The sequence below is a fragment of the Lagenorhynchus albirostris genome, chromosome 16 (genome assembly GCF_949774975.1).
Source record: "Lagenorhynchus albirostris chromosome 16, mLagAlb1.1, whole genome shotgun sequence".
Classification (NCBI taxonomy): domain Eukaryota; kingdom Metazoa; phylum Chordata; class Mammalia; order Artiodactyla; family Delphinidae; genus Lagenorhynchus; species Lagenorhynchus albirostris.
Window position 1 is genome coordinate 58523384 of NC_083110.1, and position 25104 is coordinate 58548487.

Below are 25104 nucleotides of genomic sequence, written 5' to 3' on the forward strand. Positions count from 1 at the left end.
TGGCCCATGCTTTCCAAGCTCTGGGGGGACGGAGACTGTAAAAGCCGAACTTCCTCTTGTCTGTGCCCAGAAATGGCTTTTTGGTCAGAAGATGCCCAGTGAGTGTTCCGCCCCTCTCGGAATTCTTTGGTTTTCCTCCTTCTTAGGGGCCTGGCCTCGGCCTGATGTGTAGAGGAGGGAGGTTGAGCATAGGAATGAGCCCTTTCAGTTCTCATCAGAACTGTGCTTTTTGCGCTTTGAACCCTGTTCCCTCTAATTGCCTCTGAACTTTGCCTGAAATGTGAAAGTAATGGGCTTTGCATTATTCTTTTTGTCTCTTTCCTTTGGAAGGAAAAAAATCTCAGCCAGGAAATCCTTGGCAGGGTTTTTGTCAAAGTACCTCTTTAACCATAGTTGCCTACAGGGAAGGCCTCACGGAAAAACAAATGCCATTTCTGCCAACCCTCATACCACTACTTAGCTGAATTTTCCCGTGTGCTGAGGACTGTCTCACACACACACATACACACACAGAGCCCACTTTACACAGACACACAAGCACTCACAGACCTTAAGCTTCAGCCAGCGCCCTTACTCCCGTGTCTTTTCAGTCTCTTGTAACGTTAAGCCAGGGGTCATTCCTGGGTCTGTATCAGTCCGGAAGTGAGGGTCCTGTTTACCACTGCCGTGGCTGAGGCTATAAGAACCTGGCCATTATTATTATTATCATCCCATGCATTTTCATGGCACTTGTACTTTCAGTCATCATTCAATCATCTATTCAGCAAACTCTTATTCCAGTGGTTTCAGACTTTGGCAAGCATCTGCATTTCCTGGAGGGCTTATTAAAGCACGGATTTCTGGGCCCCAGTCCCAGAGTTTTTGATTCAATAGGTCTGAGGTGGACCTGAGAATTTGCAATTCTAACAAGTTCCTACTGGATGCTGTGGCCTCTTCTGTGTTAGAGCGTGTGGGGAGACAGAATCCTTGCCATCAAGAAGGGAGTCTCTGAGCAGAGAGAGGAGATAAGACAACGTGCCTCACTAGTAATGCAAAGTAGAGAGTGGAGTGTACGTGCAAGGACTGCGATGTATGTGCCAGGAGAGTTTGCTTTAGCTGGACAGGATTCAGGCAGGCTGCATGGAGGAGGTGGCATTTGAGGTAGGCCTTAAAAGGTGGATAGGATTTAAGCACATGGAGAAGGGTAGAATGACTTCCCAGGCCGAAGAATACCAAACACCATAGGTCAAGGCCTCATGGGAAAGAAGAGAGCATGCATCTCATTAACCTTTCCCCTGTGACCATGGGGCTGGGCTGTGGGGCTCGACCAGGGGAGATGAGGGTGCTGACGTGCATAGAACTCTGCTGTGTGCCTGGTACTCATTAAGGTCTTCACAAACGTCAGCTCAGCCCGCCCCAAATACAACCCTGCCAGGTACACATATCCCGTTTCTCAGGACCAGTGGCGTTAAGTAGCCAGTCAGTTGGTCGCAGCTGAGTAGTGAGGTCAGCGTGCCTCACACAAAGCTACCCCCTTCCTGAACTCTTCAGTGCCAGGCTGGAAGGGTGGTGGGCCCAGGTCGTGAAAGGTCTCGAATGTGCACGCTTGAGTACTCTGCATACAGATACTAACTCGGTAATCCTCACAAGGTAGAAACCATTATTCTCTCCATTTTACAGATGAGGGAAGTAAAGACAAAATGATCAAGGTCACAAAGCTAGGAAATGAAACTTGTCCAGTCTTTCCGATGAAGTTGCAAGTCCCCTAAAGTCTTCATTTCCCAAATTCAGTCCTTTTTCCACGGCGGCAGTGTCAGGAGCTCCTGCTAAGAGCTATCAGGGGCCAGGGAGGTCACCCACCATCCTGTGGGGTAGAAGGAGAGCTAGTTGACAGTATACTTTGGCTTCCTAATGAGGAATTTCCTGCCAGTTGGGGAGTGGTGTTTTCCCAAGTTTATAGTGAGCTCTGGGGCACGTGACTCAGTGATTGTTTTTAAAAACATGTTTTCCACTTTGCTTAGCATGACAAACGCGTCCCACCATGAGGTCACAGCTTTCAAAGGTCAGTGGGGAATATAATCTGTGGTAGGTGTGTGTTGGGGAGGAGGGCATGCTTCTGTCTTTCTCTGTTTGGCTCTTTCAGTAGGTTTTCCTTTTTAAAACTTTCCTCCTTGTTTGTGAAATCTAGTGAAAAGATCAAAAGTTTGTACAACTCCATAGGTACTAGTCTGGACGGTCCCACTTTTAAAGCTGATGGGACACGGCCTTGACTAGAATAGCTGCCAATAGCATCCGTTTTGTGAGGGTCAAACCAAGAATGCCTTCTGTCCTCCCACATTAACTCCATCAAGTTGGACCAGTCCTTAGGGGCCTTTTCTGGACCTGTGCTAATGCCTCATTACCCCACTAGGCCCCTTCTGCTCCCAAGTTAGTTTTCTCCTAGTTTTGATCCACACTATCACTTTGTGATACTATGTTAGAAATGCAGAACTCAGTTCGAGATTTTATATCACGTCATATAAGTGGTACGTGGTAGGGAGAGTTTTTCTGCCCATGATACCGCATGAACAGAAGCAGCTGATGGAATTTCAGTAAACATGTGAGTTTTCTGGTGCTGTTCAATATAACTGGGGTAACTCTGCCAAGGGCACGCCTTCCTCTTGTCTCATTTCTTCCCCCAGCCTCTTTCTACCCTGCCTCATTTTTCCTTAAAAAAAAAAAAGACCTATTTTTTCTATTATATTTCTAGTTCAATAGAACTCAGGCTTTTTCTGGAATAAGGATTCTCTTAAGAATCTGATGAACATTTTAAATCCTTTCCCCCAGAAAAACCTACAAAGATACTGCATCAGTCAGGATAGGCGAGAGGTTATGCTCAGTAATAAACAAGTCCAAACTCCTAGTGGCCCTAAAACAACAGGTTTATTACTCACACTATATGACCATAACAGGTTGGATGAGAACTTTGTTCCTACTTCTTTATCCCCTGGGGCCAGACTGACCCTGAAGTCACTATCTGGAATGTTACGGCTTGCCATGGCAGAAGGGAGACTAACAGAGGGTCTCGGTCTCACATCAGCAAGAAATATTCTGGCCTCCAAGTGACACCTGTCACTTCCAATCTCAATTTATTAGTTAGAAGCTGCCCCAAAGTGTCACAATCATAAGGGCACCAGGAAGTTCAAGCTTACCCACATGCCAGGATGGGGGAGAAACAGAAATATTTGGCCAACATAAAAACCAGTGCCTGAGATTTTTCTTATTAAAAGCCTATTATAGGGCTTCCCTGGTGGTGCAGTGGTTGAGAATCCACCTGCCAATGCAGGGAACACGGGTTCGAGCCCTGGTCTGGGAAGATCCCACATGCTGCAGAGCAGCTAAGCCCGAGCGCCACAGCTACTGAGCCTGCGCTCTAGAGCCCACGACCCACAACTACTGAGCCCATGTGCCACAGCTACTGAAGCCTGCACGCCTAGAGACTGTGCCCCACAACAAGAGAAGCCACCGCAATGAGAAGCCCGCGCACCGCAGGGAAGAGTAGCCCCTGCTTGCTGCAACTAAAAAGAAAGCCCACACGCAGCAACAAAGACCCAATGCAGCAAAAAATAAATAAATAACTAACTTTATTTTTTTTTAAAGGCCGTCATAATATAGCTGAGAAGTTTTGCCTTATATCATATATATATTGCAGCATTAAGGTTAAAAGTTAATTTACCTTTAGGTAAGAAACAATTGAAAAAATGACTTGGGAGGTAAAAAATTGTAGAGTTTGGTGCTGATTATCTCATGGGAGAATGTACTTTGAAAATTATAAAGTAACACCGAAGTATAAAGGATTGTGAGATGATGCTGGGTAGTATAAAAAAGTGGTTAGCCGAGAATCTTTTGACTTGACTCTAAAATACACTTGGAGCCAGGCTCTTCAGCAGAATGCATTGTGCTTATTTGTGCCGCTTCCTTCGGGTGTGACCCCACCCCGGGAGGCTGGGAGCTGAACAGATCGTAGGGGCTGGAGGAGACGTTACAGGACCGCAGCGGGAAGCCAGTTCACTCCCAGAGCTCCTTTCTGGCCTCAAAACCGTTCCCTGAGGGCTCCTCTTACAGTGTCCAGTCTCCAGTTGGCGAGCATTGGAAGGAGAGAAGTGCAAGTTAAGTTAAGCAAATGTCAGCAGCGACTCTGGGAAGGACCACAAGGGAGACTTCTGACTTCAACTTACATTTATGAACTCTGGTTAGGAATGGGGTTTTTCTGTCTGCTGATGGGAAATGGGGAAGAGATTCTCTGCCCATTGTCCTCCGCCTGCTGTCCCGTTGCTAGACCTCAGCAGAAGTTTCAGTTGAACACCGACACGTGCTGAAAACGCAAAGGGGTTACACAGTGGTGTTGCCAACCTGCCAGGGCTGGAAGGCTGTACTGCTATCCTGCCTTACCCCATAGGGGTGGCTCTGTGGGGAGATTCAGCCCGGACACCCCTGGAGGACAAAAGGAAACACACTGGGTGTTGCTAGAGGCCACACCCTAAATGTCAGTGGGATCTTTCAGAATATTGTGTTCTGGTACAAACAGGAAAAAAAATCAGGGGTTTATTCATTTACAAATCTGTTTGCTGGGAGAGGGAAGCCTTTTTTTTTTTTTTAATGAAATTAACTCATTCTGACAAGAGATGTAGAAATACTTAACACATTCTAAACACAAATTTATAATTACAAAGCAGACAATAAAAAATATACATAACGTTTGTAGTGGGAAAAACTTGAAGTTCTTCAGGAACAGAGAACAAATGAAAAATAATATAATCAATTCTCATTTAATAAAAACTCACCTTAAAATTATTCCTCAGATTTTTTTTTTTTTTTTTTTTTTTGCGGTACGCGGGCCTCTCACTGTTGCGGCCTCTCCCGTTGCGGAGCACAGGCTCCGGATGCTCAGGCTCAGCGGCCATGGCTCACGGGCCTAGCCGCTCCGCGGCATGTGGGATCTTCCCGGACTGGGGCACGAACCCGTGTCTCCTGCATCGGCAGGCGGACTCTCAACGACTGTGCCACCAGGGAAGCCCCAGATTATTTTTTTATTGAGAAAAAATATTCTTTTTTATTTCAAAGAAGTACATGCTCATCTTATCGGCAATAAACAAAGAACAAGAGCTGGTACCAGAAAATCTTCTGTCCTATTGTCCAGGAATAACCTCATGACTAACTTCCTGATCATCCCTCTGGACATTTATATATACTTTTTTCTTAAGCAAAAATTGGGGTCATATTTTATGCTGTTTCGTAATCTTTTATTTTCATTTAATATTAGAAACATCTTTATATGTCAAATATAGTATTCTGTGAATAATTTTTTAATGATTCATATCATTTCATTGTATGAAGACATTCCCAGAGGAATTTAAAAACCTATTCAGAAATATGTTAATTTTTTTAAAGCCAGCAAAAATAAAATTAGTCACAGATATTTTTTTTTTTAATATAATTTATTTTATTTATTTATTTTTGCTGTGTTGCGTCTTCATTTCTGTGCATGGACTTTCTCTAGCTGTGGCAAGCGGGGGCCACTCTTCATCGCGGTGCGCGGGCCTCTCACTATCGCGGCCTCTCCTGTTGCGGAGCACAGGCTCCAGACGCGCAGGCTCAGTAGTGGTGGCTCACGGGTCTAGTTGCTCCACGGCATGTGGGATCCTCCCAGACCAGGGCTCGAACCCGTGTCCCCTGCATTAGCAGGCAGATTCTCAACCACTGCGCCACCAGGGAAGCCCAGTCACAGATATTTTTAAGTTTTCACTTACTTTGTTTCCAGTTTTATAATTTGAAAGAAGAAAAATAATTGGGAGAAGAAAATTAAAATTTCTTCTCATAATCCCACGACTTAAAATGTCACTATTTTTTCCTTTCAGTCTTTTTTTCTCTCTCTATCTCTCTCTATATTTTTTAAAGCAAAATTGCTCATTCATTAAAAAAAAAAAAAATTAGAAGCCTTTTCTGTATACATGTGAAGATTGGAGAGGGGGTCTTATACTGCAGTTTGCCAGGGTTCTCTGAGTATGATCCAAGAGAACACAGTGGGAAATGAGAGGAAACAATCTGCCTGGGGAAGAGGGCAGTAGGCTTCTCCCCTGCTCCTTTACCCCTCTCTGGAGCCAGGAGGAAGAAGGGGAGGCCGCTGATGGTCCCGAGTCTACTGCAGCTGCAGGCCAAAGCAAGGTGGGAGTGGATTGTTTGTGATGGTGGGAGATGGAATTGTACCGGATTATGGCAAGAGCAGAGGAAGTTGTTTACACTCTCCAGGGAAGAAATGGGCCTGAGGAAATTAGAATTTTTCCACCTCTAACTTCAGTGACTCTTGTATGACGGAGGCGACATGGTAGAGAAAAAAATTTTATCAGGTAGCCCCTCCAAGGCCCCCGGCAATCACTCATCTGCTGAGATGTGGGGATTCTGAGGGGCTCTTCGCTCTTCGTGGGGAGCCTGGGAGCTGTCCTTGTGGGCCTGAGCAGGGCTGGAGTGGGGAGGTGGGCACCAAGAGAGGCTGAAGCATTTTCTCAGAGATCTCTTAAGATAGGAAGGGCACGTTGTCCTAAAAGGTAAGCATACTTAATGCCCCCCAAACCTAAAATATGGGAGGACCAGCAGTGCTGCACAGATGCCTTGGCATTCTGCCCTCCCCCCAGGAGCCCTGGAGGCGCCCCGGAGTGGGTGACCTCTTTTTCGGTCACCATTCTTACATTTCTGCCCTCTTCCGCCCCACGTGTCTTTCACTCTGGTACAAACATGAAAATTGATCACAGGTTCTAAATGTAACTTCACCAGGCAAGGGCCAACAGTGCCAGCTTCGACCAGGTGCGCAATGTTCACGGGCCTCCTTGTGCCGAGAGCAGCCCCTCCAGCTGGCATTCATGGTGTGCCCACTCCTCTCTGTCTCGCCTCCCTGCCCCCAGGGTTCTGGCTCGTGTGGACCATCATCATTATCCTGAGTTGCTGCTGCGTGTGCCACCACCGCCGAGCCAAGCACCGCCTTCAGGCCCAACAGCGGCAACATGAAATCAACCTGATCGCCTACCGGGAAGCCCACAATTACTCAGCGCTGCCATTTTATTTCAGTACGTACACCAAACCCCACCCTTGGGGCCCAGGACACATAGACTGTGGGCACAGGGGGTTGGCCTCCTTGTCCCGCACAGAGCACGGTCTCACAAGTGTGGGAACAAGGGGGTGCGCACCTTTAGCGCCAAGGAGCCAGTGCTGTGGATGCAGCCCCTGGCAGCCACTGGGCCGTTCCAATCCACGCCAGCCGGGTTCTGACTACATCTCTGCTCCTTTAGTTTAGGCAGATTTTTTTAGGCAGGTGGTTGTATGGTGTATGATGTGAATGAATTGAGATTTAGAGGTCAGTGGCCTGAAATCCCCCCATTTTGCTTCCTGCCATGTGATATGCCTTAGCAGAGGCTGCTACAAAAGGGGCAGCGGTGGGGGGTAGCATTGGGACTTCCTGAGAACCAAAAAACTCAGTGACCCACTGAAGGGCACACTCACCTGACTTCCCTGGGGTTCCTTTTTTTTTTTTTTTTTTTTTGCCATGCTGTGGGATCTTAGTTCCCTGATCAGAGATTGAACCCGGGCCCTTCTCAGTGAGAACGCCAAGTCCTAACCACTGGACCGCCAGGGAAGCCCCTCCCTGGGGTTCCTTACACTGATCTCTCGAGTGGTCGGTGGAGGCCCAGAAGTACAGCCTGTCCAAAGCCATTCTGCTGTGTGTTCTACAGACTAAAGCAGTCATAAATTTTGATTTCCACACCTAGAAGAGTTAAGTGCTTAGCACAGTGCCTGGCATATAGTAAGTGCTCAATAAATGCTAGCAATTACTGTTATAATTAGGTCATCTGTGCCTCAAAGCAAAAGATAACTCCCCTGGCATGTTCTTAACAAGCCTTGATGACAGGGCCCTCACCCTTTACTGGTAAGCCACCCGCTTTCGATGCGAATCAGGATGAGGTTTGGTGTGTATTTCCAGACCACCTCCTGCCACACTAGGGTGAGAGGCAACACAGTTTTCCAGCCTCCCAGAAAAAGGCTCTCTTCATGATATACATCTGGAAAGTCTTAACTTAGGGTCCCTGACCCTGAGGCCTATGGGATGCAGATGGAGGACACAGTCTGAGCTAGAAACATGAGACTTGCGTGCATGTGGAAAACAGGTCGCTTCCAGACAGAACTCTCTTGGCCATTCACCACATTTGCTGAACCCTCTGCCTTAACTCCAGACAAGCAGAAGTCCTTGCCTGTGAAGCAGCTTTAGGGGCTCTCAGATTTCCAGAAGCTACAATCTGTCACTCCCAATCTGCCCCCCTTTCTCTGCACAGTTGTTCACAGCCCTGTGCCCCACCTGTACCTGAGAGCTGTAGCTGTCCCTCGGTGGGTATGCTGGGGGTGGGACGAGACATATGCTTAGTGTGAGCCTGCAGTCTGTCCTAGAACAATTGCCAGTGCAGTAATTTCTCCTCCCTACCTCCCCATTTTAGGGTTTTTGCCAAACTATTTACTACCTCCTTATGAGGAAGTGGTGAACCGACCTCCAACTCCTCCCCCACCATACAGTGCCTTCCAGCTCCAGCAGCAGCTGCCTGCACAGTGTGGCCCTACAGGCGGCAGCCCCCCGAGCGCCGACCCCACCAGGGGCTCCCAGGGGGCTCAGAGCAGCCCCTTGTCCGGGCCCAGCAGAAGCAGCACGCGACCCCCGAGCATCGCTGACCCTGAGCCCTCCGACGTGCCAGCAGACCCAGCAGCCACCAAAGCCCCCGGGATGGAGCCCAGCGGCTCTGTGGCCGGCCTGGGGGAGGTGGACCCTGGGGCCTTCCTGGACAAGGATTCCGAATGTAAGGAGGAGCTGCTGAAAGAGTACAGCTCCGAGCAGGGCGGCGCCCTCCCTGACAGCAAAGACAAGACGCCCGGCAGACGTCGCCGCTTCACAGGTGACTCGGGCATCGAGGTGTGTGTGTGCAACCGGGGCCACCATGATGACGACCTCAAAGAGTTCAACGCGCTCATCGACGATGCTCTGGACGGGCCCCTGGACTTCTGCGACAGCTGCCACGTGCGGCCCCCTGGCGACGAGGAGGAAGGGCTCTGCCAGCCCTCCGAGGAGCAGGCCCGGGAGCCCGGGCACCCTCACCTGCCGCGGCTGCCTGCCTGCCTGCTGCTGAACACCATCAACGAGCAGGACTCCCCAAACTCCCAGAGCAGCAGCTCCCCAAGCTAGAGCAGGCCCTGCCTGCGCCCGAGAACTTGCCGATGCAACCAGGGTAGGGGAGAACCATGAGAGAAGCATTAAGTGACTGTGTTCCTTTTTTTTTTCCCTCTGCTCCTGCGTTTTCCTGCATCTCCAGGTACAGTTTGGGGTGTGGGTGCCTCGCCTCCCATAGATACAGTGTCACGGAGGGCTGAGAAGTTGTCCTGTGACTCATTCCTCATACCCCACCCCGTCCCCCTTTACCTCTTTTCAAGTCACGTGTCACTACCTGCTTGGGTCAGAGAGATGTGCGTTTCAGAAGCCCCCGAGGAGGGGATGAGACTGTGCCCTGAGGTGACTCTTGGTGATGGAGTGGATTCATGTTCTGGTGTGAGTTGATGAGAACCTTGCTGCATCTCAGTCTGAGAGAGGTGGCAGGTCTCAGCCCTGGATGAAGCCCCAGTGGTCGGGATTGTCGCCCCTCGCTGCCAGTGTCTCCGGAGCCGGAATTGGGCTCCTCCTGTGGGAAGATGAGAGCTGACCGGCGGTTGCGTGGCGGGTTGGTAAAGGGCTTGTGCTCTCAAATTCCAGGTGACGAGATCGAGGTGGCACGATGCATCCTGGAGGGGCCCCTTCCCAGCAGGTCCTGGCTGGCCGCAGACTGGTTCTAGTGTGGAAGATTATACCTGCCTTCTCTTTGGTTTTTTTCTTTAAAAAAAAAAAACAACAGAAGTGAGCTGAAAATAAGAACTTGACCAGTGGGCAGGCAAGAATTCTGTTTTGGAAAAGGAAAATTTGTGGCTTTTTCCCAACTTGGCCTTCAAAGAGTCCTGGCTGCAGTTGAGCCAGAAGGAGATGTTTTGTGTGCAGGCTTGGGTGGGGGCTATCTCTGGAACTTCTGCGGGTGAGCAGAAGGCCCTGCGCTGTGGCAGTGGGTAGAGGTGCAGCTTTCCGCATCTCTGCCCTTTTGATCTGTGCCCACAGGTGATCAGTACCCTCCCCCATCCCAAGTACACGTCTGCCGGCCTTCACGTCTCACTGTTTTCTGTGAACAAATGAGGAGGCTGTGGGACCTGAGAAAGGGCGGTCCCGCAGCCTGACTCTCACACAGTATTTTCTCTTGATTCTGAGTAAGTTGTTTTGTTTATTTGTTTGTTTTTTCAAACTGACCATTTGGAAAAAATGCCTTGGTTATCTGTGGTTTTCGTGCCCTTTCCCTGCTCCACCCCGCCTTGAGTGGGGTAACTAATTTTTGTAGCCTATGTCAAGTGTCTAAGTGGCCCAGGTAGGAGGGCGAAGGCAGCCATCCTGAAGGACCACAGGATCCTTATTATTGTAGTTTGGCTTCAAAATCCAGTTGAGCTTTGATAGGAATAATCTGAATGGAGAAAGCAAACTGCTGAAACTAACATTCCCTGTCCAGCCCTGTTCATATGAAGAGTTTGGTTCTTCCCCCACTCTTGAACGATGACATTCAGACTAGGCATTGATGTTATGGTAAGAAAGGAAGGTATATATATGTATATATATGAATACACACGTATATATGTGTATGTGTGTGTATATATGTATATATATACACACACACACACAAAATAGACAAACCCAAGGCTGTGAGGTGAACGAGTGTCTGAGTTTGGAGTCCACAAAACCAAAATCCATGTTGAACAAAGTGCAGTCCGTATACAGTGACTTTTTGGATAACCTGTGTGTGTCTGTCCGTCGTGTGTGAGCCCCCAGCCCTGTTTTCCTGTGAATACACTTTGAACGGCAGCCACTCTGCTCACGTTACCCACACGTTTGGAGCAGGCGCAGCCCTCTCAAGGTAATTTATTTTACGCATTTACTGTTTACTGAGCAAATGTCTGACTGTGCACTTGGGTGTACTCAGCAGCGCTGTCGGCGGCAGTCCCCACGTTTGCCAGAGATACTGTGCTCCAAATAGAGGTTTTACTCTACCCATCACTGCAATTTGCACATTGCTCCGTGGACACTCAGAGGCCTGTGTTCTGCTCCCTGTAAACGGAAACGTGCTCTGAGCCTGTCTGCCTCCCTCGGCTGCTCCTGGCCCTCGGCTTCAGCCCCCGGGGGTGTCCACAACCAATTGGGACAGAAGGCCAGGGTGGAACCTCAGACAGAAGCTGGACTGGATCTTCAGTGTCAAGCTCGGACTGGCTGTGGCCCAGACGTCAGCCCTGCCCAGAATTGCCAGGAGGGTTTGGCGGCCACCACAGTGCCATAGGGCTTACCTCCCTGTGCTGAGGTCCAGCACGTGGCCGATGTGTGGCGAGAGTGGGCAGAAGTGTGCCACAGCCCTCAGATGCCTTTCCTGCCACCTTTTGGTTTTTGTTTTTTGTTTTTTGTTTTTTGTTTTTGTCTCAAACAACTCACTGAAGTGTCTCAAAGGAGATCAAGTTTTACCAAAATGAACCCTGCTTGAGTTAACTGGTCGAAGGGATGGATTCTGGCCCTCTCAGGATTCCTTCTCCAGTCAGAGTGGGGAACTGGTCCACGTGTTTACTGCTGGGTTCACTGCAGCATCCAACCCAAAAGGCACGAGAAGAAGAAAACGCAACAGGTGGAGCTGGGCTTGAGTCCAGCGTCACAGTCTGGCCCCTGCTACACGAGGCTGCCCTGCGTGACGAAAGGCGGAAGTAGGGAGCTGAAGGACTCGGGAGGGGGCCGGGGAGATGTGAGGGAGTCTGGTGTTCCAGGTGAACGAGAAGAAAGGGGTTGGTCGAGGGTTTGGTGCTACAGTCGGAAGATTTGCAAATGCTAACACATTCCCCTGTGAGGCACATCACCTTTTGTCAGTTATTGTGAATATGTGTATTTTAAGCAATAAGATTCAGCTGGTCAGACTTTTCTGGGCAGTCTCGGTGATGCATTTCCTGTGCTGTGATTGTTCTGAAGACGGAGTGGCTCTAACCACTGTGAGAAGCCCAAATAAAATCGATCCCCGAAACTCGACTGCTCTTTTTCCTTGCAGCGCTTGTTCCTTTTTCCTCCTCCTCAGACTTCAGGGAGTCACACCTCGAGATTCCTCACTGCAAGTGCTCTTCCCTTCTTCCCACAGAGGCTGAGAGAAGTTGAGGACAGGCTCCTGGGCTGAGGGCAAGCTGGGTAATGGCTGCCGAGGGCACTCTCTGTCCTGAGGCATTTCCACCCAAACACTCTCTCTCCCAAGAGGATATTTCTGAGTACTTTGTAAAGTCCCACAGACAGGTTAAAATCAGAGCCCCCAAAACAGAAACAAGTTTTGTCAGAGACTCCAAAGCTAAGACATGACGTTTTAAAGGAAGCAAGCCCTCCTGGAGATCTCTTATTGATAAGATAGAATTGTGGATGGGCACTTGGCCTTGGAACTTAACACACGAAGTACTTGTTTTGGAGTCCCCTCTTTGTGCCCAGTACTGTGCTGGATGCTGAGGAGAATGTGGAAGAAATGTGTAAGACAAGGCCCCTGCCCTCTAGAAGTTAAATTATAGTGGAGAGGACAAAACAAACTCGTGAAATAGCTAACCGGCAGTGTGAGGCAGGTTGAGACGAAGTGAGCAGTACTGTTTCAGAGAAGCTTGAGGAGTCGGGGGTGGCAGTGTAGGGCTTGCATTCTAGGCAGGCGCCTCAGAACTGATTTTTAGGTGATGTGGGAGCCAACGGTGTGCCAACATCTGCCATCGTGGGCCCGTGAGCCTTTCCTAAGACTCATTGTCATTTTAGCCTCTGCTTAAGACTGTTCTCTTAGCACTTTGAGTCAGGTGTTAGGTCCCCGCTCCAAGGCTGTGGGAAGGAACAGCCTTCTGCCTCTACCCAGGAAGCGGAACCCCCACCCAGCAAGACTTCTCTTTGGGCCACGTGCAGGTGGGCAAAGCAGAATGATGAGCATCCTCAGAACCCTTCCGTGAGGAGTTCTTGCCTCCCCAGGTGGAGTGCTCACTGATGGGCCAGGGGACGCTGGCAGAAAGCATTGTCTTCTCTAGCCCTTGGGTTTGCCCAGCAGTCAGCCCTGTGGTGTCTGAGAGTCCAGTGTAAGCCAGGCGTGCGCCCACCCCCATCTGACCGGGGGCCAGAGGACACAGCCGCAGCCCTTCAGTGACTCCAGTGGGATGGTTTCTGCCTAGTTCCTTCTAAACTGTTGGGCTCCTCTAGGCAACCCCAGGGGAGCCATATTAGCATCTAGAAAGACAGTTCTAAAGGACAGTTCTGTTCTAAAGCCACAGGAAAGAACTGGTAGAGTACCTCATTCTTACCTTCTTTAAGCTAATGTCTGAGTGGCACAAAAACAAAATGGTACAACTCTTACAAGCTGCATACCAGAGGCTGTATGTGTACGTTTACTGCCTAGGTCTGAGGGCCCACCTCAAGCTCCTGAGTCACTGAGTTCCTGATTTCTCTAACAAGGTACAGCATTTGCTGTCTCTACTGCCCTAGGTGACCAGGAGGTGGAGACAGTACCAATGCCTTGAAGCACGAACAGTAGCTTTGATGAACAGGAATTTCAAGAAACTCCCCCTCCTCCAGTTTCCTCTATTTTCAGCCAGGGGGCAAAAACCAAGGTTTAACTCAGGAGAAGGAGCAGGAAGTGGGTTTGGCTGACTGTTGACTGAACCTTCTGGAAACCTGAAGTTGCTGGGAAGGGTAGTGGGTCTTGGGAGGTGTTTGGGATGCAGTTTCCATCTGGGACAGGTGGCTGGCCTTACTTAAGAGCTGAGCATTTATGGGGCACCTACTGTGTGCCAAGTGTTGGGGTTGCAAATATGCCTTAGACCTGGCCCCTCTTTAGAAGAGCTAATAATGCTCTAGTGAGGAAGAATGAACAGTTTTAGTAGCACATGGTAAATACCATGAAGCATGTGTGTACAGGATGCTGTGGAAGAGAATGTAGCCCACCTGGGGGTTCAGGGCAGCCTTCCTGGAGCAGAGACTGCTAAACTGAGCTTGCCAGGTGGAGAAAGGTGTAAAGGGAATTCCAGGCAAACGTTTGATTGGCAGATTATTGAGTGCCTACTGTGTGAGAAGCACAAAAAAGCGTAGGATGCCTAAAACGGGAGAGTGCGGTGTCATGTCTAAATCTGTGAGCAATTTAATCCCTCTAGGTAACTGCATTCTGGGAGGTGACAGGAGATGAAGCTGGAGAGGTAAGCTGGTAATAAAAAGATTTTAATTTGTCCTTATTTTATTTATTGACTGTTTATATAACACCAGGTCTCGTATAAGCATCTTACGTACGTTTTCTCATTTTAGCCTCAAAGCAGCCCTCTGAAGTATGGACTGTAATTATTCCTGCTTTATTAATGGGGATGAAGCATTCAGAGGAGTTAATTAACTAGTCCAAGGTCACACAGCTGGTGGAGCTGTGGTAGAGCCAAGGATTAAAACCCACATCTGTTGACTCCAAAGCCCATGCAATTAACTAGCTGGCCAGACTAGTGAAGAGTTGTACTGTTGGTGCTCACAAGCCCCGTGAAGAACTTTTCATTTCTTTTCAAAGGTGAGAGGGAACCAGAGAAGGGTACGCTGAGCCAGGGGAGTAACGTGGTGGCAGGTAAAGCAGACACTGTTTTCTCAGGAGCTGTATCCCCTCTTCACCCCTCTCCCCTTGCCTCGTCATGAGCCCCCCAGAGGCCCTGCACCCAGCCAGCTGTTACCTACCAGAGCCCCTCAGTGCTGAAATGGGAGGTGGTACCTGCTTCAGATCAGTGCTAACCTCCACAGCGAGGTGTAACCCCTTGGAAACTTTGTAAAATAATGAGTTATTTGGACCTTCTTTGTGTCTTTTCCTTGCAAGAGTGTTTTGCTCTTCCTCAGAGGAGACTTTTTAAAAAAGAGCTTTTGTGGCTTGTGAGGGAGAGAAGAGGATTTTTGCTTGATCTGAAGTTTCTCCTCACTGTATAACCTGCTCCTCACCACAGTTTAACTTTCCACTGCATGTCTTTTCACCAAGAAGTCTCAAGAAACCCAATCCCACTGGAAAATGTTACAAAGCACCCTGGTGTTGGAACCCTGAAAAATTTGTCTTTGGGGTCTCCACCCACTTCCCAGCTGCCAGCCTGCCCTGGCTCCGGAGAGAAAGAGGGGACAACCGGCAGGGCCATCTGGAGCTGCAAGAGGGGCATCCCTGGTGGTACTGTCCTGCAGATGGACCCATCCGGATATACCTGCTCTCCTTCCTGACCAAGCTGGTGGCCTTTGGGAGGTTTGTGTAAAACCCTTATAGAGGGACTTATTTTGTGGGTCTGGATATAGGCAATGACAATAAAGCCAGTATTTATCAAGGCACTGAACACAAGATGTAGGTCCATGTTTTGTTCTCAGCAATGCTCTGGGTTGGTGGTGCTATTTCTACACACATCTCAGCCACCCATATTACAGATGAGAAAACCGAGGTTTGAGAAGGCTAAGTAAGTTGCCTACGCTCACTCCGTCTGTAAATGACAGAAAGAAAGAAAACTTGCTCCCGCAGCCTGACCTCTCATCTTCTGTAACTCCCAACAGTGTGGAACTCTCCTGCTCACACAGCCCTTTCTACTTTTCATCCTCACCAGAACCTCAGATGATGGCAGCACAGGTGGTAAGTTACCCCACTTTACAAATGAGAAGCTAGCAGTGAGCTTAAGATCCAGAGCTAGGAAACTGGGGAGCCTGGGGCCCAGAACCTGGGGCCTCCTCCTGCAGGCCTCTCCCCACCCCCCTCTAGCCTCTGTGATTGGGTTCCTGTCCTGAGATGGGTGTTTATCCCTCTGAGCATGACTGGAGAGAGGGCTCCTCATTTGCTGCAGGCTTTGTGGCCACCAGAGGCCAACCAGAACATTCATGGTGGGAGTGTTTACACCACAGTGATCAGCAAACACTACAAATCAAGGCTGTTCCCTACCACCAGCACCAGAGAACTGGTTCAATATTTATTTACCATTACACCATTGCCCTGGTTGAGGGCAGTCTGAGGCTCAAAAGGTGACTGTGGGGTCTTGATGAAGACCTTTCAGCTTTGCCAAAGATCTGGAATTCCTTCTGCATAAGGAGTTAGAGTTCTTTTACCACTGGACCAATTAGCCAAGTGATTTAGAGCATGTGACTCACTCCTCTTGTGTGTGTAACCTACTTGTCAGGTTGATGTGCAGCCAAAAGAACACAAGAGGGCTCAGTCTTGAATTCCAGAGATGCAGGGGTGGCAGCATCCCTGGGGGTCACCACACCCATTTGCAGCCCAGGCAGGTGCTCAGGCGCATGTGCGATTCCACACCAATGAACAGAAGCTGAGGGCTAAAAGGATTTAGGTCGGTGGGAAAAGGCCTTCCAGGCAGGGGAAGGGCAGTTTGGGCAGGCGTCAGAGTTCACGAGGTCATTTCCTGAAAGGATGCTCAGCTTTGTACTCTCCCCAGCCAGACACTCGGGCCCTTCTGCACAGACGCGGAAGACCTGTGAGAGAGCACGCTGGCTCCTCATCCTGCATCCCTGAAATCCCGGGTTCTGGTCCCAGACCTGCTGCTAGGCCGCTGGGTGACTTAGGGCAAGTCACCCCACACACACCTGCCCCCAGTGGCTCTCAGGTTTCTCATCTTCAAAATGAAGGGTTAGCCTCTCATTTCCCTGCCATTCAATGGTCTGAATCAAGGAGAGTGGATGTTTCCTTCCCAGTTACACTCATGCACTGCTTCTACAGGGGATGTTGTTTATCTCTTCCCCACTAGTCCGCAAAATGCCTTTCAGATTCTGAGCAAATTTGGAGAAAGTAACTCTCCTCCAGCCGGTCAGCTCCCCTCTGCTCTGAGCTGAGGGTAGCTTGGCTCTAGACCAGCGAGCAGCTGGTGGGGACAGAGGAACCCGGGAGAAGGAGGGAGCCACCTCCAGTTTAACCCCTTTCTCATCAGCTCACTGTGGTGGCAGCATCTCTCTAGGCTCCCCATGATGGAGGCTGGGCTCAGCCACAGCTGCCCACCGACTCCACTGGGCTCTTTAGCAAGGCCTTAGGGTCACGGGCCAGTGAAGGCCAGCACTGAGTTGGGGGCAGTGGGGAATGGTCGACTACCCCTGGATTAGCAAAGCTCTTTGAAGAAAGAAGAGGCTGCTGTGGTGGAAAGCTTTGGCCCTCCCTCCTTGCGGGGGCTCCCTTGATTTCTTCTCCCTGGAACTTGGCCAGGCGGAGTCTCAGGCTTGCCCTGTCGGCCCGTCCAGAGCCCTCCTCCAGTCAGAAGGGAAGGACCAGGTCGCTGATGATCTGACCCTGGTCTGGCTGGCGCCAGGGAGCTGGGGTTGAGGCCTCTCTCTATTCTAAAGGGCAAGGGTCAGTTTCTCCCAGGGCATCTCAGGACACCTTTCATTTGCGGACTGGCCAGCGGCCAAGGTTTAAAGATGTCGGTTTTAAGGTTTGAAGAAGTCGGGGCTCCATTTTCTAGTGAGGCATTTACAGACTTCCTGGGGTTTGGGGGTGGGGGGCAGGGGCAGAGCCTGAGCACTTGAGCCGGAGGCTGCCGTGAAAGCCCTTTCCTGGCGGTGTTTACCCCAGTACAGAATGAGGAAAAGGAGACCTACCAGTCTTTGGGGACCAAGACGAGAGGAATGGGTAGTTGTGGGTTGAGTTTATGGATTATAGACACTTCCCCAAAGCCAAAGCTTTGAGATACATGCAGCGATGAGTGGATCAAAGCAAACATGATCTGCTTTGCTTTCAAAATGTAAACTCAATCCCAACACTTCTTGCCATCTCCACTGCTGTCACCAGGGTCTAAGCCACCAGCATCCTTCTGTCCGGGACCAGCACAACCTCCTCCCCAGGGCCCCCACTTTCATCCCTCTGCAGACCAGTGTCTACTCAGCAACTCGAATGATCTTTTAAAAATATTAACCAGACCTTTCCACTTGAATGTGTAAACCCTCCTGTGACTTCCTCTCATACTTGGAATAGAAACCCAAACTCCTTCCTGCTACTTAGAAAGACTCCATGGGACCTGACCCTGCCTGCAGTCTGACCTCATCAGGGACCACTCTTCCCTTCATTGGCTCTGCTCTAGACTGAATGACCTCTCCTACCTTGAGAACTGCTCACCTGCTGCTCCCTCAGCATGGGACACCTTCCCCCCGCCATCTTCACGCCTTCCCCAATCAGTCATTCACAGTGGCTGCCCCCCACCTCTGCCATTCCCCTCATATCACCAGCACCTAGTATAATTGACTCCAAAGTACTTATGAGTCTCTGAAATGCTCATTTGTCAGCCCTCACTAGAATGTAAGCTTCATGTAAGACCAGGGAGCCTGAGGGTCCAGGGACAGTGAGTGAGTGGTACATAGTAGGTGCTCAATAAAATACTCTCTGAAAGAATGAGTGAACAAACAAATGAACGAGCTGCTCAGGGACCTTCTGAAAAAAAAACCACAACTGTTTATGCACAGCACTGCCAGGGCTGCAGGCTGGAAAAGAAGGCAGAGTGGGTGGGGAGGAGGGAGGAATGGTTGGGGAAGGTGGGGGAGCTCCTCTAATTCCGTGCTGTGGGGTCACACAGGGCGGAGTCACGAGGTGCTACCCTCGGCCTGGGCTTCCTTCCAGGCCTGGCGCACCTTGATCTTCACTTTGAAAGGATCGATCTGTAAGACTAAACCGGGGTTGCCCTCCAGAGAGGGTAGCTTCCCATCATCCGGGATCTCCAGGTCGAACCTCTGCAGCAACCAGGTCATGAAGAGGAAGAGCTCCTGGCGGGCTAGCATCTCACCTATGCAGGAGCGGGGTCCTGCTCCGAAGGGCAAGTAGCTTAACGATGGCGAGATGAGCTTGGTCCCCGTGGGGTCCAAGAAGCGCTCTGTGGACATGGGGAGGTGTCAGTCAGGGCCCAGGGCAGGAGTAAGCAGAGGAGGGGGGGCAACATGGTCCTGCCCAGGGGACCCCACCCTGAGAAGATGGACCACCTTACTTGGGGGAGGGGGGCCCAGTCTGAGGAGAGATACAGCCCTGCTCTCTGGTAGCCCTTAATCACACAGAGGGGATGGAATATTCAGGACAGATGGAAAGAAGGCGTATTAACAGATGCAAATGCCACCATCCTAGGGGAGAGGGGGCTGACTTCATGGGAGACATATGCCTAGAGGGCTTCTTAGAGGAGGAGATTTGCAGTTGGTGGAAGGAGAAGGTGGGAACCCAGCTGTGAAGAATCTGGCTAAGTCTAGCGTAGGATGGGGGTGTCAACAGGTCCACGTAGTTGGAGTCAGGAGTTTGCTAGTGGCAAGCTCAACAGAGGGGAAGTGATGCTGGAAAGGTGGGCACAGAGGTGGCTGTGTGGCCAGGGAGCAGGACAGAACAGGGACTCACCGGGCATGAACAGATCGGGCCGGTGCCACTCCTTCTCACTGTGATGCAGTGCCCACAAATTGACCACAACATCTGTGCCCTTGTCAATGGTAAGGTCACCAATGCTGCCCCAGGGAGGGAGAGGAAAAGAGGGTCTGGAATATTGCCCTTCCCCACCTGCTCAGCCCCAAGCCTCTGTGGTCCCCCACTTTGGGGAAAAGAGCCCTTTACTCCCTCATGTCCACTCCCTCATCTTTTCCTCAGCTTCTACCAGGTGGACTATGAATCCAGCCCTCTCCTCCTGACAAGCACTTATGTATCAACACTTGTGGGCCTGTCAGGGCCCACGGGTATGCATGTTGAGCTGGTACCTGTGAGTATGTATGTGTGTTGCGGCTATTGGATTGGGTAGGAGCATCCCACACCACATGTCTCCACGTGGCAGCAGGCAGCCTCTGAGGGAGGTCAGGTAGATCTGTGGATTAGTCACTGGGTGTCAGTTGGTGGTAGACACATTGGTCAATAGGGTCATGGGTAGGATGAGTGGTAGTGGTTGACTGTACCCAGCTGGGGGTGTGGGGTGATGGAGGAGGGACCAGGTGGGCTGGATGTTACTGGGAGGGAAGGCACACCTGGAGTCAACGATAGCCTTGTGGGGGATGAGCGTGGGGGACACAGGCCGGATTCGAAGCACCTCTCGGATGGTGGCCTCCAGCAGGACAAGGCGGTTCCGGTCACTGATAGTTGGTGTGCGATTGAAACCTATATTCTGGTCGACATCATCCTGGATCCTCTTCTTCAACTGAGGGCCAGAACAGGGTGGATGTTACCAGGGTGTTTAAGCCCAGGAGAAGCAAGGGCTTAGAAGAAGCCTACTGTCACATCCAGAAGAACTGGCCCAGACCCTTCCCAGTGATGGCTCTGCGAGCCCAGGCTTTGTTTCCAGAAGACGGGGCAGTTCCACCCAAGGGCCAGAGCCAACCACTGCTTGGGTAAGGGGTGCGGCAGCCCATTCATCCTGCAAAGAAGTCCTGAGGGTGTAGTCTCTTCCTCCCTCTCTGGAGCAGAGGTGAGTCTGGCTGGGGTCAAGAGTGGTTGGGAAGGCTGGGGTAGGGAGAAGCTCACTGGAGGATAATGTAGCAGGAAGGCCACAATCCACTTTATCACAGAGGTGGTGGTTTCCACGCCGGCCCCGAAGATGTCCCCTATGGTGGTGAGCATGTGTCTGTCTGAAAGCAGCTTTGAATCCTGGTCTGGTCCAGCATTGTTATTGTCTGCGTTCATCTTGGCTTGGATCAGTATGTCCAGCAAGTTAGTGATGGAGTCACTGGTGAAGTTCTCCTGGTTGGGTGAGATTGGGAGAGTGATGAGGAAGGAACCCCATCTGCAACCCCTGCCATACTCTCACCCCAGACTGTAGATACAAAGGCTTCTCCCCCTTGGAAGTGAGGGAGTGGAGTGAGGCTAGTCAGGACCCATGAGCTTGTGGAAGTAGGAGGAAGCGCTAGGCCCTCTTTAAATTTGGGGGGTAGACAAGTCCCTTCTAGGATCCTCTTCAATTCCTCACTTCTCCACGCCTATTCATTAGTTGAGTCAGTTTTTATTGAGCACTTACTATATGCCAGGCTCTCTGCTAGGTGCAGGAGATCCTACAGTGTCCAAAATGGACCCAACCCTGCTCTCATGATGCTTTCCACCTAACTCATCATCTCTTCTGCTCCATCACCTACCTTACTTTTTTCAAGGATTTCACTCAGCAATTCGTTTCGCATTCGAACACAACTCTTTATCTTTTCCAGGGCTTTGCTGGGGAAAATCTGCAAAGTAGAAATGTCAAATCCTATCTTTCTGACTCTGGAGAGTTCCCACTCTAACCCCAAACTTCAGCCAGAATGGAAGGCAGGATACGGACCCAGAATGGGACCATCAGTGACAACTAGGACAATTCCAAACAAGGGAGAAAGGAGTCACCTCCACATCCCCTTCCCCATTCAATCAAACATCCAGCGCTGATTGAGGGTTTACCCAGTAGTAAGATAGACTTGAGTCTCAAGCCTTGGTTAAGTTCCTTAACTTCTTGAAGCCTGTGTTCTCAACTGTATGGGATAATAAAACCCACTTCCAAGGGAAATGCATGATTAATGCTTGTGGAGTGCTGGTACTGGCACATGGCAGTTGGTGCATAGACGAGAGCCATTATCATGAGTATCCAAATGCATAATTTAAAAGCTAAACCGATTTCTGTAGAGGAGCAGCAAGGTTTTAAGAGTCAGAGGAGGTAGAGGTCACTGTGGCTGAGGTGGTCAGAAAAAAAAGGTGGGTCTGGAGCTGAACTGAAAGAGGAAAGAAGAACTGGGGGTGCTGTCAGGGTCTGCTGAGATCTGACAGTGGGGCCCGGCCTCATCCTCACCTTAAACCCAGGGAATATGTCTGACAAAATCTCCTTGCCCTGAGCCTCCAGGATGCCATCATTGAACTTGTATATGGCCTTCAGGGCAGGATCCTCATTCTTGAAGGAGAAGTTGAAGCAGATAAAGCTGATTATGTTGGTCACCGCCAGAGAGAGATGCTCCGACAAATTTATGGACTCTCCATGCCGGGTGGCCAGGGAGTCGCAGAGTAAACTGACTTCCCGATTAACTGAGGGGAGAGAGGGGCATGAGGGTGGGGAATTGAGCCGCCCCTCACCCCCTCTCTACCAGTTCCATCTTAGTCAAGGACAGAGAGCAGATGTCCAGTAGATGGCAGCGGTAGCCAAGAAAATGCTCGATGGAATCATCCAGAACCCTCTCCCCTCCCAAACCTCTTCTCCCTCCAGCAGCCCAGGGCTGGCTGGGCACTCACTGATCTTCTCTAGCTTCAGGTTGCCATCCTTGAACAGGGCAAAGGCGTTCTGTGCCAACTTCCGATGCAGCTGCCAGACGGCACCATGGTCGGCGAAGGCGATGCCCTTTTGGTTGTCTGACAGGATGTCTAGAGTCAACTTTGGAAAGCAGGAAAGGACATAGGAATCAGACCCCATCCACCGGTCCTAGCCCTGGGGAAGAAGGCAGGTACCTGCCGTTCTGCCTCCGTGTGGGACCTCCCTGCTCCACTCCGTCATGACTGTAAGGCCTTGGTAGGACAGAACCTATGACCTGACACTCCCAACTCCATCAGAGAGACAGAGCGAGGAGAAAAAGAACCCTGAATTAGAATGCAGCGGTCCTGGGGTTCAGGTCAGTGACAGGTGACCTCTGAGCCTCTTTTTCTCATCAGTTTCTGACCAGGGGAAGGCAGCTGTGGATGGGATGAACTCTCTAAATTGTGCCTGTCCCGGGAACAGGAGCAGAGACCGAGGACAGCCCAAACCCCTGCCTTTCCCTGGGCCCTCTGGGGGCGGAGGCTGCTGAAGGCACAGCAGCTCAGCGCCCTTAGTTTACCCTTCCATTGCCAGGCTGTGTGCCCACCCCAGGGCCGCATCTGGAGAGTGCAGATTTCTTGTCCACCCAGTCTGGACTTGGGCCAAGCTGCCTCTTCTCAGAGGCACCCCCCAAACCATAAAGCTCCCAAACCTCCCCTCTTCTATCCCCTGACCTGCAAACCCCATCTGACTAGCCTCCTCCTTCCTCTTTGCTCTGGAGAGAAGAGCTCAGCAGAGTTGGAAGGGGGATAGTTGGCCCGCAGACCTGGCTGACTGGTCCAAGGTAAAAAGAGTCAACCCTTGGTCTGATCAAAGATGAGCAGCCAGGGGGCCTTGCCTGGGATGTTCAAGGGAGTTCTCAGCAGCCGGGTGCTGCAGTGGGGGGCTGGCAGTGTTGCTGGATGGTTAACTCCCACTCCCCTCTGCCCCCCAGGAGCAAAACAGAAAGCTCAATAGGCTGGCTCATCAGCATCCTCCCTCAAAGTGCTCCCATGGGTCAGTTCCCTGCGGCTGGAGCAGCTGGAGAAAGCTCCAGGAATACAGCAATCCCAGCCCTCCAAGAGCCAGGGTTTTTCTCCCTCACAACTTTGCATGGAGGACAGCAATCACTCCCCCCCTTTTCCGTGTGAAGAACAGCATTCATCAAGGCTGTTTATTGAGCACTTCCTGCACTGGGCACTGGGCTAAGTGCTTTATATGCACTCTCTCAGTTCATTATGGAAGTCTAAGCTCAGATCATCATCCAGTTCACGGGCGAGATGACTGTTTTAAGGGCTCCCTGACGCCCTCAGACCACCACTCCCACCCCACCCCACCTCCTGGGAAGCTCAGAAAATGAAATCTTCCTTTAATTCTTCCTGCCTAGTTTAGAGACTGGATGGGGTCCAAGGGGTCACTTCCCACCCACAGCCCCGGCAGTCTGTTTTTGGAAGAATCACAGGTTGTTGGAGCTGGAAGTGTCATTCCAGGCATGGCCTTGCCTGGAGAACTGAACATCCCCAGGGAGTGGTGAGAGAAGAGGGATGATAGGTACTGCTTACCACTTTGGACCGCCCGGAGAATTCCTTGCCCTTCTTGAGAAGCACCTCCCTGGCCAGCTGGTAGTGGCCGATCATCACAGTAGTCTTGGAACCCAGACGAAAGGAATAGATGGGGCCATATTTTTCCTGCAGCTTGAAGAAGTTCACGTGCTGGTGGCCACGTCTGGGGAGGAACGGCAGGCTGCCCACCAGGGGCAGGGATGGGAGGCTCTTGGGGTATTTGGCACCAGAGCCCGTGGTCTTGGGCCAAAATAAATAGGCGAGGGTGAGCAGCAAGAGAGCCAAGAGCACCCACATGGTGGCCGGGTGGCGGCAGGCAGGACACACAGCTGTGGAGTGGCGTCAGCCACTTTAGGGTGCAAGGAGGCCTTTTTAAGGGCTGCCCTGATCTTCACCTTGACTTTATGTTATTGCTCGCCTTGTGGAAGTTTATCCTGGAGCACAGCCAGGCCCGATCCCTCTCCTAGAATGGGGAGAGGAGTGGAGGCCTTCTTCAAGAGCTGGCTCGGCTCCAGGGCAAACCCCTAGGGGAGGGGCTAGGTAAGGGGTGGACAGCCGGTCCTTCTCCCTCGCTCCCTGTCCATCAGTGTCTCCAGAGTGCGCCAGAAGCAAATGATATCTAGGTCAGGAGTCAAGGCTTGGGATTTTCCATGCTGTAAAATCACAATCAATGCATAGCTGACACTGTCAGGACTGTTATGACCAGCAGGGATTGTCAAAGCTATTCAATCTTATCATTTAACAGCTGGGCAAAGTGAGGCCTTGGAAAATCAGGCTTGTATAAGGTCACACAGATGGTGATGACAAGAATCCAGCCCTCCTGGCTCCCGGTTGGCTGCTTTTTCTAGGGGGAGTAAAACTCTTGGATTGAGAGCATGGGCCCTAGAGTCAGAAAGGTTTGGGCTCAAATTCTAGCTTGACCACTTTCTAGCTATATGACTTAAAAAAAAAAAGTTTTATTATGTTAAAATATACATAACATAAAATTTACCATTTTAAGTGTACAATTTAGTAGCATTGAATATACTCACAATGTTGTACAGTCATCACCACTATCTACTTCTAAAACTGTTTTCATCACCCCAAACAGAAGGTGTACCAATGAAGCAATAACTCCCCTTTTCCCCCTCCCCTCAGCCCCTGGTAACCTCTAATCTAACTTGTCTCTATGAATTAT

The 25104-nt window shown here is 50.6% G+C and overlaps 2 protein-coding genes across 10 annotated transcripts in view; one reads left to right on the top strand and one right to left on the bottom strand.

The window, feature by feature from the left end:
• WBP1L (WW domain binding protein 1 like) overlaps positions 1 to 12170 on the top strand; it is a 59128-nt gene extending 46958 nt beyond the window's left edge. For all 9 annotated transcript variants that reach the window (XM_060127192.1, XM_060127197.1, XM_060127191.1 and 6 more), the window contains 2 exons: positions 6918 to 7079; positions 8499 to 12170. In XM_060127192.1, the coding sequence (XP_059983175.1) occupies positions 6918 to 7079; positions 8499 to 9235 (899 nt within the window). In that variant the 3' untranslated portion in view covers positions 9236 to 12170. The remainder of the gene's footprint in view (positions 1 to 6917; positions 7080 to 8498) is intronic.
• A 6542-nt stretch (positions 12171 to 18712) lies between these two features.
• On the bottom strand, positions 18713 to 24310 carry LOC132507156 (steroid 17-alpha-hydroxylase/17,20 lyase). Its single transcript, XM_060126246.1, has 8 exons — positions 23928 to 24310; positions 22329 to 22467; positions 21895 to 22124; positions 21215 to 21301; positions 20610 to 20825; positions 20117 to 20286; positions 19506 to 19609; positions 18713 to 18999 (listed from the first exon to the last, which is right to left on the bottom strand). Exons 1-8 carry the CDS (start codon positions 24222 to 24224, stop codon positions 18713 to 18715), a joined length of 1530 nt encoding a protein of 509 aa, XP_059982229.1. The 5' UTR covers positions 24225 to 24310.
• Between the last annotated feature and the right edge of the window lie 794 nt (positions 24311 to 25104).